Raw genomic sequence first — 18,084 nt, forward strand, 5'->3', positions numbered from 1 at the left:
TCTCGGCTCACTGCAACCTCCGCCTCCCGGGTTCCAGCAATTCTCCTGCCTCAGCCTCCCGGGTGGCTGGGATTACAGTCGTGCGCCACCACACCCGCCTAATTTTTGTATTTTTAGTAAAGATGGGGGTTTCACCATGTTGGCCAGGCTGGTCTTGAACTTCTGACCGCAGGTGATTCGCCCGCCTCGGCCTCCCTAAGTGCTGGGATTACAGGGTGAACCACCGTGCCCGGCCCGGCTGTGCTGTTAAAGGGCCGGAGCAATGCTGGTGCTGGCGACCGAGGCGAGGAGGTGACGCTCAGGGGACTTCAGCCGCGGAACGCCGCGGGAGGACAAACCCAGGTCAGGTGGATCCCTCCGCGCCCCCCACGCCAGGTATCGGTCTTGCGCCCTGGCGTGGCCCGGCTGGTCTGCGGAGCTGGCGCCGGGGCCGCCAGAGGGCGCCCAGGGTAAGGGGGAGGAGGAGGAGGGAGCCGGGGAAGCCCGGCGAGGGCGCCGCCCCGCGGGGGTCTGCAGCTCAGGTCGGAGGGTCGGCTGCGTGGGTCGGGGAATATGGATTCCGTGGGTTCAACGCCCAGGGGTTCCAGGAGGCCCGATAGTTCTCGGACGCCCGGCAGGCTCCGACGCACTCGTCCCAGCACCCCTCCCCCGTCCCCGTCCCCGTCCTCCGGCCACTCCCCGGTCGCCCCTCCGGGCGGGGCTGCTCCCGGGTCAAGGCTGGCGCGGCTCTTCGGGCCCTGGCCCTCCGGTGTACCAGGCGGAGGACAGAAAACTTGAGCATCCATGCGCAGGGGTAGAGAGTGGGGGCCACTCTGGGGGTGCACTGCCCCGCCCCCTCCGGGTCCGCGTCGGCCCCACCCGGACCTCAGGCCCCGCCCCCTCCCCTCGGCCGGCGGGAGAGCTCCGGGGGCCGCGGCAGCCGCCAGAGCGCCCGCCATGCGCGCTGCCCACGCTGCGCTGCTGCTCAAGCTGCTGCTCCTGCTGGGGTCGTGGCTGGAGGCTCCAGGCGTTGCGGAGTCGCCGCTGCCCGCAGTGGTCCTTGCCATCCTGGCCCGCAATGCCGAGCACTCACTGCCCCACTACCTGGGCGCGCTGGAGCGGCTGGACTACCCCCGGGCCAGGCTGGCCCTCTGGTGAGAGACCCGGGCATTGGCACCCAGTGGGCACCTAACCCCCAGCCTTGCAGGCGGCCCCCGCCCGCGGTGGCCCTCTCCCCTCACTGGCTACCCAGTCACCACCCAGACAGGCCCCTCCCCTCACAGATGGCCCTGCCAGCCGGAGGCCCCAGACGGGACCCCGAACCCCCTGCTGGGCGACGACAGATCTCTGAGGCCACAGGCTGACGGGGGGACACCCACTCCTCCTTCTGGTCCCCTACTCCCTCTTGGGGCCTTCCCTGAGGGTAGATTGGGCCCAGCCAGCTCTTTTCACCCCAGCCTAAAGGGCCCAACTCAACCCCGGTGGGACCTGTGGTTGGCTGGATTTGGAGAGGAGCAGACAAGAACCTCTGAAGTCCCCTGAGGCCCAACGTGGCAGCGATAGGCCAGGCTAGAGGCTTTAGGGCGCAGGTGGGGGGTGAAATCAGCACTGGGCTCCGGACTGTGCTGGGGAGTCCGTTCAGCTCCCCCTCCCTCAGGGCTGAGGCCAGCTCTCTTGGTAGAGGGGCGGGATCCAGTCAGCCAAGAGCAGCCCCCTTCACTGGAGCCTCTGCCCTCTGGCACCTCTGTACCCACAAGGCAATGGGATCGGAGGCCACAACCCCTGGTCTGTAGACGCCAGAACAGGGAGGAGTCCCTGCCTGAGGTTGGGGGTAAACTGAGAAAAATGACAAGCCACCCTTTACAACACACCACAGTTGGGCTGGGGGGGTGGAGCCCTGGCCTGGGGAGGCCGCCCACAATTACCACAGTTTGGGAGTTAGTTCCCACCCCTGTAAGACTTGACACGTAATCTTCATTTCTGGGGAATTGGCTTAAAGGGGCAGCATCACCCAGAACGTGGGATCTTGGCTAATCACCCCCTCTGTTATGGGAGCCCGTTCCCCAGGAGAGGGGAGGCTGTGCCCCATGACAACAGAGCTTAGGCCCATCTGCATTCTCAGGGACTCTCAGAGCAGAGTTTGGTCCTTATTACAACTCAGGGGTGGAGGAAAGCAGCAGCTCTTTGTCTAGTTCCCATTCAGAGAGGGACAGGGGCTGGCCTGTGGTCACACAGTCACAAGTCACACAGGTAGGTACCTGCCCACCTAACAAATGTAACCAGGGAATGCAGCAGGTGTGATGCTTAAAATTGAGGTACTTTTCATCTTTCAAAATGCATTCGTGGGCCGGGCATGAGGGATTACTCCTGTAGTTCCAGCACTTTGGGAGGCCGAGGTGGGCAGGTCACCTGAGGTCAGGAGTTCGAGGCTAGCCTGGCCAACATGGTGAAGCCCTGCTAAACACACAAGAATTAGCTGGGCATGGTGGCAGGCACCTGTAATCTCAGCTACTTGGGAGGCTGAGGTAGGAGAATCGCTTGAACCTGGGAGGCGGAGGCTATAGTGAGCTGAGATCTTGCCACTGTGCTCCAGCCTGGGTGACAGAGCAAAACTTCATCTCAAAAAAAAAAAAAAATACATTAGTCTTGTCTTATCTTGGCCTATGACATAGGCAGGGCAGATTAAGTTATAGAGGGAGGACGTGAAGCCTGGAGAAAGATGGGACTTGCCTGAGGTCACGCAGCAGGTCACAGAACTGTGTTGGGGACCTGGTTGGGCTGCCTGCAGCGCCTCTGCTGTAACACACCCAGCCTTCACTGTTCCAAGGAGAGCCCAGCCTCAAAGGTGTGGGTGCTTCCGGGTTAAGGCTGCCTTGGGGTTCAATCCTTCTGTGGCTGTGCCGCCTCAGCCTCCTTTTTTCTTCCCATCCCCAGGTGTGCCACGGACCACAATGTGGACAACACCACAGAGATGCTGCAGGAGTGGCTGGCAGCTGTGGGCAAGGACTATGCCACTGTGGTCTGGAGGCCCGAGGGGGAGCCCAGGTGCTGATCTGAGGGGAAGGGTGCTGGGGAAGATGGAGAACAGCTGCAGCCTGGAGAGGAAAAGGGACAGCCCAGTGCCACAGCCTCCAAGCCAGGGCTCAGTCCACTGCCCTGCAGAGAGAGAGGGGCATGGACCCCATGGGAACATCTCACCTCTCTACCCCCTCAGGTCCTACCCAGACGAAGAAGGTCCCAAGCACTGGACCAAAGAAAGGCACCAGTTTCTGATGGAGTTGAAGCAGGAAGCCCTCACCTTTGCCAGGGACTGGGGGGCTGACTATATCCTGGTAAGGAAGTCTGGCTAGAATTGGGCTTCTGAAAGGTGGTAGTTTCTGTCCCTGATAGAAATACAGGTGCAGGCTGGTTGCAGTGGCTCACATCTGTAATCCTAGCATTTTGGGAGGCCGAGATGCGTGGACCACCTGAAGTCAGGAGTTCGAGACCAGCCTGGCTAACCTGGTGATGCCCCATCTCTACTAAAAATACAATAATTAGCAGGGTGAGATGGCTCATGCCTGTAATTCTAGCACTTTGGGAGGCCAAGGTGGGTGGATCTTGAGGTCAGGAGTTCGAGACCAGCCTGACCAACATGGTGAAACCCTGTCTCTACTAAAAATACAAAAATTAGCTGGGCATGGTGGTGCCCACCTATAATCCCAGCTCCTTGGGAGGCTGAGGCAGGAGAATCACTTGAACCCAGGAGGTGGAGGTTGCAGTGAGCCAAGATCGAGCAACTGCAATCCAGCCTGGGCAACAGAGCAAGACTGTCTCAAAAAAAAACCAATAATTAGCTGGGCGTTGTGGCAGGTACCTGTAATCCCAGCTACTCGGGAGGCTGAGGCACAAGAATCGCATGAAACTGGGAGGCAGAGGTTGCACTGAGCCAAAATCACACCACTGTGTTCCAGCCTGGGTGACAAGAGTGAAACTCAGTCTCAAAAAAAAAAAAAAAAAAAAAGAAATCTGGGTGTTACTAACCCACCTGAAGACTGGATCCTTCAGCAGGCCAGAGCCTAGACCAGATGTTCAGCTTGGATCCCTATGTTAGAGGTCAGACTAGTTTCTAAGCCTGGACCTCTCCATTAGATCCCATTGTATATACTATATTTAGCCTCAATTCCTGGGCGAGAGCCCAGGGTATAAACTGAGCCTGGATCTCTGAACTAGAGCTCAGAGTAGGTGTTTGGACCCATTTCCTTTTTTTTTCTTTTGAGATGGGGTCTTGCCCTGTCTCCAGGCTGGAGTGCAATGCAGTGGTGCGATCTCAGCTCACTACAACCTTAGCCTCTGGGTTCAAGTGATTCCCCTGCCTCAGCCTCCCAAGTAGTTGGGATTACAGGCGCCCACCACCATGCTCAGCTAATTTTTTTTATTTTAGTAGAGACAGGATTTCACCACGTTGGCCAGGATGATCTCAATCTCCTGACCTTGTGATCCATCTGCCTTGGCCTCCCAAAGTGCTGGGATTACAGGTGTGAGCCACGGTGCCCAGCCTGGATCCATTTTCTAAGCCAGATCCCAGATAAAGATCTTAGATCAGCAACTCGGGTATAATCTCTGGACCCAATCCCTAAGTCAGTGCCCAGACTAGATCGTTGGTCTAGAAACAGATCTACTGAGTGTGTTAGACCGCTGTAGGAGCATTTCCACTGGATCCTAGGAGCCACACTGGGTCTCTGGCAGGACCACTCAGTGAACTCCTGGGGGGGCTGCAGCCCAGGCAGGGCTGGAGGCTGTGACATCCCCTCCCCAAAGTTTGCAGACACAGACAACATTCTGACCAACAACCAGACTCTTCAGCTTCTGATGGGGCAGGGGCTTCCCGTGGTGGCCCCAATGCTGGACTCCCAGACCTACTACTCCAACTTCTGGTGTGGGATCACCCCTCAGGTAAGGCCGGGATGGGAACCTTGGGTGGATTGAGATCCTGGAAGGATGGACGTGGAGAGCAGGGAGCCTGAAGGCCTTGGGGTCTGTGGTCTGTGGGCAGGGGCAGGGGAGCCCTCTCACAGCGCAAAGCATCCCCTTCCTCCAGGGCTACTACCGCCGCACAGCCGAGTACTTCCCCACCAAGAACCGCCAGCGCCGGGGCTGCTTTCGCGTCCCCATGGTCCATTCCACCTTCCTGGTGTCCCTGCGGGCCGAAGGGGCAGACCAGCTTGCCTTCTACCCCCCACATCCCAACTACACTTGGCCTTTCGACGACATCATTGTCTTCGCCTATGCCTGTCAGGCTGCTGGTGAGGACCAGCCCTCCCTGAGCGTTCCTTGGAGGCCTCTGTGCCTTTGCATATGCTATTTCGTCTGCTTAGCCTGCCCTTCCCTACTCTGCATGTCATCCTCTTGACTCGTGAGTCAGAACTTTGGGTCATGGGTTTTCTTTTCTCTCTCTCTCTTTTTTTTTTTTTTTTGGTGTGATCTCAGCTCACTGCAACCTCCACCTCCTGGGCTCAAGCAGTCCTTCTGCCTCAGCCTCCCAAGTAGCTGGGACCCTACAGGTGCATGGCACCATGCTTGGCTAATTTTTGTAGTGATAGATAGGGTTTTGCCATGTTGCCCAGGCTGGTCTCCAACTCCTGGGCTCAAGCAATCCACTGGCCTCGGCCTCCCAAAGTGCTGGGGTTACAGGTGTGAGCCACTGCACCTGGCCAGTAATTGCTTTTAAGATGAAAGTCACAAGAAAGCGTTTGGGTATGGCCGGACGAGGTGGCTCACACCTGTAATCTCAAACTCACGGGAGGCTGAGGCTGGTGGGGAATCACTTGAGCTCAGGAGTTCAAGGTCAGCCTGGACAACATAGCAAGACCTCACCTCTTTTCTGCCTTTTTTTGTTGAGAGGGAGCCTTGCTCTGTGGCCCAGGCTAGAGTGCAGTGGCGCAATCTCGGCTCACTGCAGCCTTGACCTCCTCCCCCACCTCAGCCTCCTGTGTACCTGGGACCGTGAGTACACATCGCTATGCCCAGCTAATTTTTGTATTTTTTGTAGAGATGGGGTTTTGCCATGTTGCCCAGGTTGGTCTTGAACTCCTGGGCTTAAGTGATCTGCCCCTCTCAGCCTCCCAAAGTGCTACGATTCCAGGCATGAGCCGCCACTCCTGGCTGTGAGACCCCATCTCTACAAAAAAATTTAAAAATTAACCTGGCGTGTTGGCCCATGCCTGTAGTCCCAGCTTCTTGGGAGACTGAGGCAGGTGGATTGCTTGAGCCCAGGAGGTCAAGGCTGCAGCAAGCTGTGATCATGCCGCTGTACTCCACCCTGGGCAACACAGGATGAGACCCTGTCTCAAAAAAAAAAAAAAAGAAGAAGAAAGTGTATGGGTGTGACTGGAATAAATCCAGTCCTGAGGATGAGAGGGAGGGGTGGAGACACTCATGTTGGAATGAATTTCTTGAGAAGGCTGCAGAGAATGTGTAATTCGGACCTTGAAGACTGTCTGGTGGGTGAAGAACTTTGCCGGTGGTCAGGATAAATCAGAGGTGACAATCTAATCAAATAATCCGTGGCAACCGGTGAGGAGGGGATTGTGATTCTTTGTTTTGTGCTGGAGAAGTCTGCGGTATGCAGACGTGCGAGAAGAAATCTTATCAAGTGCAAAAAGTGAGTGGAGGTGAAACAATTGGAGGAGAAAAAACAAGAGGAAACAAAAGCGTTCTGTTATTTTTCATTGCTATCCCTACTTCAAGTGACAGCCGTTGTTAATTGGTCAATGGTTTGAAGGAATTCAGTCTCCAACAGCCAGTTATTGGCATCCCGGCTCTGGGCCAGGCTCTGTGCTCAATGTTGGGAATAGGGTTAGCTTTTATTTGTTTTTTGTTTGTTTGTTTTGAGACAGAATCTTGCTGTCGTCCAGCCTGGAATGCAGTGGCAAAATCTTGGCTCACTGCAACCTCTGCCTCCCGGATTCAAGTGATTCTCCTGCCTCAGCATCCCAAGTAGCTGGAATTACAGGCACCCACCACGACACCCAGCTAATTTTTGTATTAGTAGAGATGGAGTTTCACCATGTTGGCCACGCTGGTCTCAAACTCCTGACCTTAAATGATCTACCTGCCTCTGTCTCCCAAAGTGCTGGGATTACAGGTGTGAGCTACTGTGTCCAGCCTGGGTTAGCTTTTAAATTGGCACCGTATGCCTGCCCCTGAGGATAATTAAAATAAAGGTAACAAATATTAGACAGGCTCAGTGGCTCATGCCTGTAATCTCAGCACTTTGGGAGACAGAGGCGGGCAGATCACCTGAGGTCAAGAGTGTGAGAACAGCCTGACCAACATGGCGAAATCCCATCTGTACTAAAAATACAAAAATTAGCCAGGCATGGTGGCATGTGCCTGTAATCCCAGCTACTCAGGAGGCTGAGACATGAGAATCACTTGAACCCGGGAGACAGAGGTTGTAATGAGCCAAGATTGCGCCATTGCACTCCAGCCTGGGTGTCAGAGCGAGACTTTGTCTCAAAAAAAAAAAAAAAAAGGTAACAATTATTGAAGCCAGAGGAAGGCCATTCTGGCTGCCAGGTGAAAGACATTGTGAGGGGAACCCTAGAGGGTGCGGGGTGAAGTGGAGGGGCCTGGGGAAAAGGCGATGGCCCTTGGATCTTGGTGGGGTGGGGGGGATTGGGAAAGATGGGAGGATTTAGGGGACAGAGCAGTGGGGCTCGCTGGTATCCTGTGGCTGTGGTGGGGAGGGGTTTGCCTGCTCCTGCCTCACCTTGATACCTGAGGGCGAGGATTCAGTCTTGCTCACTGATGTACCCCTGGCTCCCAGCAGGTGCCTTGGACAGCTCTGTTGAATAAATGAACCATCTCAGCAGAAAGACCCCTTAGATATTGTGTGAGCCAATCCCTTTCTCCCTCTGGTCCCGCAGGTGGGGAAACTGAGTCCCAGAGAAGACTGACACGTTGGGTCACTGGCAGTGCTGGGCCTAGGACCTCTCAGCTAGGTTCTGAGAGCCCTGCCCTGCACTTCAGCTTTCACTCAGCCTGTCTCTGCAGGGGTCTCGGTCCATGTGTGCAACGAGCATCGTTATGGGTACATGAATGTACCTGTCAAATCCCACCAGGGGCTAGAAGACGAGAGAGTCAACTTCATCCACCTGATCTTAGAAGCACTAGGTGAGGGCTGGGGAACTGTTCTGCCTACCTGCTGCCATGACTCCCTGCCTCCCACGGTGCTGCTTTCCCTAGGCCCTGAACTGAAGGGGGCATTGGCCTCGGGTTCTAGCCTTGCCCCTAACTCATTCCATGACTCTGAGAAAGCCCCTTTCCCCATTGGGCCTCAGTCTCACATCTCCACAATGGGAGCAGGTGGATCCCGTGATCTCTGAGGACCCATGCTGTGGGGTGTTCTGCCAAGGGGGCAGGAATGAGGCTGGGGGCTAGGACTTCAGAGTGACTGCTAACAGGAGCCAGCAGGGACTCATGCTTGGGGTATGCTTGCCTTTGCAGTGGACGGGCCCCCCATGCAGGCCTCAGCTCATGTGACTCAGCCCTCCAAGAGGCCCAGCAAGATGGGGTTTGATGAGGTAAGTCCCTCAGCCTGTGGGCTTGGGGTTAGGTGGTGGCTGGGCTCCCCTCCCTCTCCCCTGCACTTACTGTCCACTCCCTGCCTCCTCCAGGTCTTTGTCATCAGCCTGGCTCGCAGACCTGACCGTCGGGAACGCATGCTGACCTCGCTCTGGGAGATGGAGATCTCTGGACGGGTGGTGGATGCTGTGGATGGCAGGTGAGGCTGCCTGGGATGGGGCCCTGGGCGCTCAGGGAAGCAGTGTGATCCATCTCCGACCCCTGCGAGGACTGGGAAAAGCAGACAGATTGAATGAGTTTCCTGTCCCAGGAAATATCCAAATAGGACCTGAGTAATACCCTCTCAGGGAGTTCCAGAACAGACACACATGGGAGAAGATGCCCTCCCTCTGCTCACCGGAGGAGAGCATAGTGGCTGAGGCTCCAAAGCCTGGGTTCCAGTTCTACCAGTTACCGAATGTGTGACCTCCAGCTAGCTACCTGCATCTCTCAGCTCTTTTGTGTAAAGAGCAGATAACTGTGCCCTTCTCTTAGGGTTTTGTGAGTTTAGTGAAATTAGCCGGGGCTGGGCACATGGTAAGTTTCCAAAGGATTAGGTGTCTTCAGTATTATTACTCTCCATCCTGGACTTGAGTTCCTGATAGGTGGGGGTTGGGAAAGGCCAGCCATGTTCCCCAGGGGAATCCAGAGGCCAGGCTCTTCTGGCCACCAGGGTCCCATGGCCCCATATGTCTGCTGCTATTTGCTTCAAGTGCTCAGCTCTTTTTTTTTTTTTTTAGAGACAGAGTCTCACTCGGTTGCCCAGGCTGAAGTCCAGTGGCACAAACATGCCTCACTGCAGCCTTACACTCCTGGGCTCAAGCAATCCTCCCACCTCAGCCTTCTGAGTAACTGGGACTATAGGCACGCACCATCACACCCAGCTAATTAAAAAATATATATACATATATTTTTGGAGGCGGAGTCTTGCTCTGTCACCCAGGCTGGAGTGCAGTGGCATGATCTCAGCTCACTTCAACATCCACCTCCCAGGTTTTAAGCAATTCTCCTGCCTCAGACTCCTGAGTAGCTGGGATTACAGGTTTACATCACCACGCCCGGCTGAAAAAAAAAAAATTTTTTTTTTTTTATTTTTTTTTTTCATAGAGACAGGGTCTTACTCTATTGCCTAGGCTAGTCTTGAACTCCTGGCCTCAAGTGACCCTCCTGCCTCAGCTTCCTGAGTAACTGGGACTACAGGCATTCACCACCATGCCCAGCTAATTAAAACAATTTTTTGGCTGGGTGCAGTGACTCACACCTGTAATCCCACCCCTTTGGGAGGCTGAAGCATGTAGATCACCTGGGGTCAGGAGTTCAAGACCAGCCTGGCCAACATGGTGAAACCCTGTCTCTACTGAAAATACAAAAATTAGCCAGGTGTGGTGGTAGGCACCTGTAATCTCACCTACTTGGGAGGCTGAGGCAGGAGAATTGCTGGAACCCAGGAGGCAGAGGTTGCAGTGAGCCGAGATTGTGCCACTGTGTTCCAGCCCAGGCCAACCACAATGAGACTTAGTCTGAAAAAAAATTTTTTTTTGGAGAGAGAGGGTCTCTCTCTGTTGCCCAGACTGGTGTTTAGCTCCTGGCCTCAAGCAAGCCTCCCACCTTGGCCTCTCAAAGTATTGGGATTTACAGGTGTGAGACCTCATGTACATCAAGGTCTCTTGACCATAGGATATTCATCCTTTGCTTGGGCCTCTGCCCAAGAAGTATCTATCATGTTCCCAGATTCATCCTGGAGTGCCTGCCCCTCAGGCAGTCCCCTACCACCCCACCCTTTCCTCAAGGGTCACCCCTGTCCTATCGTATTAGGAGACATCCTAACAGTTATCCTCTCAGAACTCCCAAGGTGGCCAGGTGTGGTGGCTTGTGCCTGTAATCTCAGCACTTTGGGAGGCCGAGGCAGGCAGATCACCTGAGGTCAGGAGTTCAAGACCAGACTGGCCCACATGGTAAAACCCCGTCTCTACTAAAAATACAAAAAGTTTTTTAAAAAATTAGCCAGGCAGCCGGGTGCGGTGGCTCAAGCCTGTAATCCCAGCACTTTGGGAGGCCGAGGCGGGTGGATCACGAGGTCAAGAGATCGAGACCATCCTGGTCAACATGGTGAAACCCCGTCTCTACTAAAAATACAAAACATTAGCTAGGCATGATGGTATGTACCTGTAATCCCAGCTACTTGGGAGGCTGAGGCAGGAGAATCACTTGAACCCGGGAGGTGGCGGTCGCAGTGAGCCGAGATGTAGCCACTGCACTCCAGCCTGGCAATAGTGGCTCTAGTTCCCCAGGCGCAGTCCCTTAACAGCTTGGGGTCACACAAAGGCATTACTAGGTTGAAACCTTCTTTAAACCCAACTTCAGTGTGTATTGTCCCCGACATGCACAGGCCTGGCCCATCTGGAGGGGTCTCTGGCAGGCACCCCTCACCCCACTATACCTGTGTCCCTCAGGATGCTCAACAGCAGTGCCATCAGGAGCCTCGGCGTGGACCTGCTCCCGGGCTACCAGGACCCCTACTCGGGCCGCACTCTGACCAAGGGCGAGGTGGGCTGCTTCCTCAGCCACTACTCCATCTGGGAAGAGGTGAGGGTACCTGCTTCCCCCACCCACAGCCTTTGGGGAGAACGGGGCTGCCCATTTTCATTCTGCAGTCTCTCTTGAGCACGTACTGTGTGCTAGCAGATATTCTGCTCCGAGAACACAGAGGACAGGAATTATGCATGTCTGCTCCTTCCTGTAATAAAGGGATCCCCCTGGGGCTCAGGGACCAGAGGGGCCTTATGGAAGTCAAGAAAACCAAGCTTGCAGTGGAGGAGAGAGGTGTGGGCCACTTTGAGAGGTACCTCGTTTGGGAGGGGGTCAGAGTGTGCCTCACCATTGAGGGGTTGGGGGGAAGAAGCTTCTAGGCAGAATAGAACAGTGGGTGCCAAGGCCCTGAGGCGGGAAGGTGTTTAGGAGCAGAAAGAAGGAAGCCTAGGGCTTAGCATGTGCTCACTACTTGGCCAGGAAGCCTCAGCTCCAGGGGAAAGGTTGCTGGAAATGCTGGAGAGAACAGGGGAACTGGGTCCTCCAAGGGCAGCCCCTCTAGGAGATGGGGCATGAATTTCTTGTTTTTATTTTCTGCTGTAGCCAAAATATATGTATATGTGTATGTGAGCATTACAGATTTTTTTTTTTTTTTTTTTTGAGACGGAGTTTCGCTCGTTACCCACACTGGAGTGCAATGGCGCGATCTCGACTCACCGCAACCTCCGCTTCCTGGGTTCAGGCAATTCTCCTGCCCCAGCCTCCCCAGCAGCTGGGATTACAGGCACGCGCCACCATGCCCAGCTGATTTTTTGTATTTTTAGTAGAGACGGGGTTTCACCACGTTGACCAGGATGGTCTCGATCTCTTGACCTCGTGATCCACCCGCCTCGGCCTCCCAAAGTGCTGGGATTACAGGCTTGAGCCACCGCGCCCGGCCAGATTTTGTTTTTTGTTTTGAGACGAATTATTGCTCTGTCACCCAGACTGAAGTGCAGTGGTGTGATCTTAGCTCACTGCAACCTTGACCTCCCAGGTTCAAGTGATTCTCCTACCTCGGCCACCCAAGTAGCTGGGATTACAGACCTGTGCCACCACGCCTGACTAATTTTTAAATTTTTAGTAGAGACGGGGTTTCGCTATGTTGGCCAGGCTGGTCTCAAACTCCTGACCTCAGGTGATCCACCTGCCTTGGCCTCCAAAAGTGCTATGATTACAGGCATGAGCCACCACGCCAGCCTATGTTGGCTTTTTTTTACCATCTCTGAACAAATTAGAGGATGACATGGTTCACTACTTTTTTTTGGGGGGTACAGGGTCTTACTCTGGCACCCAGGCTGGAGTGCAATGGCATGATCTTGGCTCATGGCAGCCCGGACCTCCCAGGCTCAAGCAGTTATCCCACCTCAGCCCCTGGAGTAGCTGCAACTATAGGCGTGCACCACCACACCCAGCTAAATTTTGTATTTTTTGTGGAGATGGGGTTTTGTCATGTTGTCCAGGCTGGTCTCGAGCTGAGCTCAAGTGATTCCACCCGCCTCAGTCTCCAAAAGTGCTGGGATTACAGGCATGAGCCACCGCGCCTGGCTTCACTACTTTCTTAGCTGACCTCCTTTTCTTTTCACAAAAGTTATCAAAAGTAGTTTTCCAAAAGTTATTCCAAAGTAATTTTTCCAAAAGTTATCAAAAGTACTTTTTCTTCGGGATGTTCAGGGCTAGGGTCTTCCCAACCCCCATCCAGCCCAGCTTCCTTTAGAAAATCGCAGGAGGCCAAAGTGACAAGCTGGGCCCTGGCGTTCCGCAGATGCAGGTTCTCATCCCAGCTCTGCCACTTTCTGGCTGTGGGTCCTTGGACAGGCACGTGTCCACCCACTTCCTGCAGTTGAGGATCGTCATATCCTGCCTCCCGAGGGCCCTCAGAGATATGCAGTAGCCCAGCCCTGGGGTACAGTAGCACTCAGGGGATGTAGCAAGGGCCATGGTTACCATCATGATTCTATTTGGGGAGCCTCAAATGCCAGAGTGAGGTTGGGATTTCAGGTCCTGGTCAATGAGGCCCCCAGCATTGGGGCGACTCCGTGATGTGGCCAGGGCAACGGAGGCCAGGCAGAGGCTGTGGCTTCAGCGTGGAGGGAGGGGGATAGCTCAGCTTCAAAGAGCCATCTCCTACCCCATCGTGTACCACAGGTGGTTGCCAGGGGCCTGGCCCAGGTCCTCGTGTTTGAAGATGATGTGCGCTTTGAGAGCAACTTCAGGCGGCGGCTGGAGCGGCTGATGGAGGACGTGGAGGCAGAGAAACTGCCATGGGACCTGATGTAGGCAGCTTGCACCCTCAGGGACAAGGGGGTGGGTCTCTGGAGTCTGCCTTTTCCTGTTTGGGACCCTGGCCGGCCCATCTCCCCCAGAACCTGGCCCTATAAGGGGATGCAGGAGGGTCCTGTGACACCCAGGACCTAAGTGACTCCTGGGCCCCTTGGTGTCACTTACAGTTACCTTGGGCGGAAGCAGGTGAACCCTGAGAAGGAGGCGGCTGTGGAGGGGCTACCGGGCCTGGTGGTAGCTGGGTACTCCTACTGGACGCTGGCCTATGCCCTGAGCCTGGCGGGTGCCCGCAAGCTGCTGGCCTCACAGCCTCTGCGCCGCATGCTGCCCGTGGATGAGTTCCTGCCCATCATGTTCGACCAGCACCCCAAGTGAGTCTCTGATGGGGGCCGGGCATGGCAGGGCAGGGGTGTCCCTCCAGGAACCCACCTCTGTCAGCAGGAAGTCCCCTCACTGGGCCGATAGGGAGACTGAGACTGGCAAGGCCAAGTCACTTGGTCCAGGTCATCTAGGCGTGAATTCTGTGCAGCGCATGCAGGCTTTTCTTTTCTTTTCTTTTCTTTTCTTTTTTTCCATTTTAATGGAGTCTTGCTCTGTTGTCCAGGCTAGAAGCAGCGGCATGATCTTGACTCCTTGTACCCTCTGCCTCCCAGGTTCAAGCAGTTAGGTAGCTGGGATTACAGGCGAGTGCCACCACACCCTGCCAATTTTTTTTTTTTTTTGAGACAGAGTTTCACTGTGTCTCCCAGGCCGGAGTACAGTGTCATGATCTCAGCTCACTGTAACCTCTGCCTCCTAGGTTCAAGTGATTTTCCTGCCTCAGCCTCCTGAGGAGCTGGGATTGTAGGCACGCGCCATCATACCCAGCTAATTATTTTTAGTAGAGACAGGGTTGCACTATGTTGACTAGGCTGGTGTCAAACTCCTTGACCTTAAGTGATAAGCACACCTGGGCCTCCCAGGTCACAGATGTGAGCCACTGCTCCCAGCCTTAATTTTTATATTTTTAGTAGAGATGAGGTTTCATCATGTTGGCCAGGCAGCACACGCAGTTTTTAATCAATTGACTTCCTTGTTCTCAGCCTCAGTTTCCTCATCTGGAAAATGGAATTAGTGGAAGTCCCACTGCCCAGGACTGTTGTGAGGACTAGATGGCAGGGAGTGAGGTGCTCTGGGCAGGAAAGGTGCCTGGCTTCTGGCAGGCATGTGGCCTGGGAGTAGGGGCACGCCTCAGTCCCCCTGAGCTGTCCTCTCACCTCACAGTGAGGAGTACAAGGCACACTTCTGGCCAAGGGACCTGCTGGCCTTCTCAGCCCGGCCCCTGCTCGCTGCCCCTACCCACTATGCCGGAGACGCCGAGTGGCTCAGTGACACCGAGACATCCTCTCCGTGGGATGACGACAGCGGCCGCCTCATCAGCTGGAGCGGCTCCCAAAAGGCCCTGCGCAGCCCCCACCTGGACCTGGGTGGCAGCAGTGGGCACAGCCTCCAACCCCAGCCTCGAGATGAGCTCTAGGTGAGGCCGGGGTGGGAAGGGGCCCCAGCCCCATAGGCCTTGGCTTTCTGTCCCCTTTGATGGCATGACTGTGTCTGGGGCGGTTTTTCCCTTCTCAGCCTTCTCTCTCCCTGCTTCTATGTCTTTTTTTTTTTTTTTTTTTTTTGCGACAGAGTCTCACACTGTCGCCCAGGCTGGCGTGCAGTAGCATGATCTTGGCCCACTGCAACCTCTGCCTCTTGGGCTCAAGCGATTCTCCTGCCTCAGCCCCCTGAGTAACTGGGAATATAGACACCCACCAGCAGGCCCAGCTGCTTTTTGTATTTTTTTTTTAATTTTATTTACTTATTTATTTACTTTGAGACAGAGTCTTGCTCTGTTGCCCAGGCTGGAGTGCAGTGGCGTGATCTCAGCTCACTACAATCTCTGCCTTCCTTATTCTGGGTTCGAGCGATTCTCCTGTCTTAGCCTCCCGAGTAGCTGGTACTACAGGCACCCACCACCATGCCCAGCCTCTTGTATTTTTAGTAGAGACGGGGTTTCACCATGTTGACTAGGCTGGTCTTGAACTCCTGACCTCAAATATCTGCCTGTCTCGGTCTCCCAAAGTGATAGAATTATAGACGTGAGGTGCTGTGCCTGGCCTCTGTGTCATCTCCAACTGTACCTTCAGCTGTCTCTGCGGCCCTCTCTAGCTCTTTCTCTCTCTTCCTGTCTCTGCCTCTGTTTTTCCGTATTTGTCGGTGTCTGTCTCTCTCTGATTTCTGTCTGACTGTAATTCTCTTTCTCTTCCTGCTTCTCCTGTCCCACCAGGTCCAGGTGGTGACTGCAAAGGAGTGCCCAGGAGCAGGCCACTACTGCCCAGGGAGCAGAAGAGAAGGTTGTTGGCAGGGGCCACAGATCTAGTCAGACCTGCCACCCCCTTGGGCATGGCCGCTCTGCCCTCTGGACCAGTCTTACTTTGGGAGAAACCACTCAGAGATGGATCCCATTCCCTAAAGGTCTCACAGCAAAGGGGCAGGACTCCCAGGCCCCTTGACCCTGCCTGGCCTGATTCAGGGCCTGGTGGCCCCCAGCATTCTGTTTCAAGCTGGGCAGACCCCAGGAGCCCTCCCCTCCCTAAGGACTCAGCCAGTGGGCCCCTCTGTCCCCTTCTACCTCCACCTCAGGCCCCTCCCCTAGCTTGATGTTTGGGTCTACCCAGCACTCTCCTCCCTGGCCGGTGCAAAGTGCAGGGGGCTGGAGCAGGATCCTTGCAGACCTGTTGCCCAGCACATAGTAGGCCCTCAATAAAAGCCATTTACACTACATATATAATGTGTGTGTGTGTGTGTGTGTGTGTGTGTGTGTATGCACGTATGTGTGTATATATGTGTATGTGTGTATATATACATATATATATATATATTTTTTTTTTCTTTTTCCGGAGACAGGGTCTCCTTCTGTTGCCCAGGCTGAAGTGCAGTGACACACACACAGCTCACTATGGCCTCAACCTCCTGGGCTCAAGCGATCCTCCCACTTTAGCCTCCCACATAGCTGGACCACAGGCACATGCCACCATGCCTGGCTAAATTTTTTTTTTTTTTGTATTTTTTGTAGGGACTGGGTTTCACATGTTGCCCAAGCTGATCTCAAACTCCTGGACTCAAAAAATCTACCCACTTCAGCCTCCCAGAGTACTGGGATGAGAGGTGTGAGCCACTGCATCCTGCCTCTCTCTATATATATTTTTTGAGGCAGAGTTTCACTCTTGTTGCCCAGGCTGGAGTGCAATGGTATGATTTTGGCTCACTGCAACCTCCGCCTCCCGGGTTCAAGCAATTCTTCTGCCTCAGCCTCCTGAGTAGCTGGAATTACAGGAATGCAATACCACACCCGGTAAATTTTTTTTTGTATTTTTAGTAGAGATGGGAATTCACCATGTTGTTCAGGCTGGTCTTGAACTCCCAACCTCAGGTGATCCACTCGCCTTGGCTTCCCAAAGTGTTGGGATTACAAGCGTGAGCCACCATGCCCAGCTAGTTTGTTTGTTTTTGAGACAGAGTCTCACTCTGTCACCCAGGCTGGAGTGCAGTGGCACAATCTCGGCTCACTGCAACCTCCGCCTCTCAGGTTCAGGTGATTCTCCTACCTCAGCCTCCCTAGTAGCTGGGATTACAAGCATGTGCCACCATGCCCGGCTAATTTTTATGTTTTTACTTTACATATAGACGTATTTTCTTTCTTTCTTTCTTTTTTTTTTTTTTTGTTGAAATGGAGTCTCGCTCTGTCATTCAGGCTGGAGTCCAATGGTGCGATCTTGGCTCACTGCAACCTCTGCCTCCCGGGTTCAAGCCATACTCCTGTCTCAGCTACCTGAGTAGGTGGGATTACAGATGCATGTCACCATGCCTGGCTAATTTTTGGTATTTTTAGTGGAGATGGGGTTTTACCATATTCCCCAGGCTGGTCTCGAACTCCTGAGCTCAGGTAATCCACCCACCTCAGCCTCCCAAAGTGCTAGGATTACAGTTGTGAGCCACTGCTCCCAGTCTATTTTTACTTTATATTTTTTAACTCGTGACTGAGCTTCTGCATTTCAGCTGGCCTGGGAGAAGGCTTCCTGATCTATGGTTGAGCAATCAGAGGGACAGAGGGTGGGGGACAAGCGAGGAGTCAGGTCGATCCAGCATCACCTCTGTGCTGGGTGATCTTGATTGGGTGCCATCCCCTCCCTGGGCCTTAGTCTGCTCTGGTCACTGTGGCTGGTTGAGTACAGAGTGGTCTGCCCTGAGCTCGACCCACAGTGGGTGCTCTCATCCAGTAGGGCTGATGTGGTCATCCCTGAACTCATTACCAGCCTCACCTTGCTGGTCAGGGTGGGCCCAGCCAGTCCAAGGGCTACTGATTCCCCCAGCCATTTGGATCATCTCTTGAGCAGCTGAAACCCTGGCTGAGGGGATGAAGAACCCCCTGGGAGGGGCTGGGGAAGATCCCTGGTTCCCCTCTGGCACTAACCAATGTGGCCACCAGAGGGAGATAGGTGGCAGGGCCTGGACCTTGTGGGCAGGATGCTCTCTGCTGGGTTGGGGCCAACATGGGGGAGCATGGGCCATTTTGAAGCTCCTCTTGGTGCTGCTTGGTGACCCGCAGCAGCTCTGTGTTCTGCT

The 18,084-nt window shown here is 54.5% G+C and overlaps 1 protein-coding gene across 2 annotated transcripts; it reads left to right on the forward strand.

The window, feature by feature from the left end:
• The first annotated feature begins 544 nt into the window (after positions 1-544).
• CERCAM (cerebral endothelial cell adhesion molecule) lies at positions 545-16,249 on the forward strand. 2 transcript variants are annotated; one of them, XM_032257433.1, is made up of 13 exons: positions 548-1,133; positions 2,914-3,024; positions 3,194-3,311; positions 4,780-4,914; positions 5,060-5,264; positions 8,017-8,136; positions 8,470-8,546; positions 8,640-8,746; positions 11,040-11,172; positions 13,303-13,430; positions 13,605-13,808; positions 14,701-14,953; positions 15,746-16,249. In XM_032257433.1, the coding sequence occupies exons 1-12, from the start codon at positions 784-786 to the stop codon at positions 14,951-14,953; spliced, it is 1,941 nt and encodes a 646-aa protein (XP_032113324.1). In that variant the 5' UTR covers positions 548-783; the 3' UTR covers positions 15,746-16,249. The 2 variants fall into 2 exon arrangements, with proteins under 2 accessions (XP_032113325.1, XP_032113324.1); XM_032257434.1 differs by lacking the exon at positions 14,701-14,953 and having other exon boundaries at positions 545-1,133; positions 15,746-16,248.
• Positions 16,250-18,084: the final 1,835 nt, after the last annotated feature.

Source organism: Sapajus apella, unplaced genomic scaffold, assembly GCF_009761245.1.
Source record: "Sapajus apella isolate SASKATOON/1434 unplaced genomic scaffold, GSC_monkey_1.0 scaffold97, whole genome shotgun sequence".
NCBI classification, from domain to species: domain Eukaryota; kingdom Metazoa; phylum Chordata; class Mammalia; order Primates; family Cebidae; genus Sapajus; species Sapajus apella.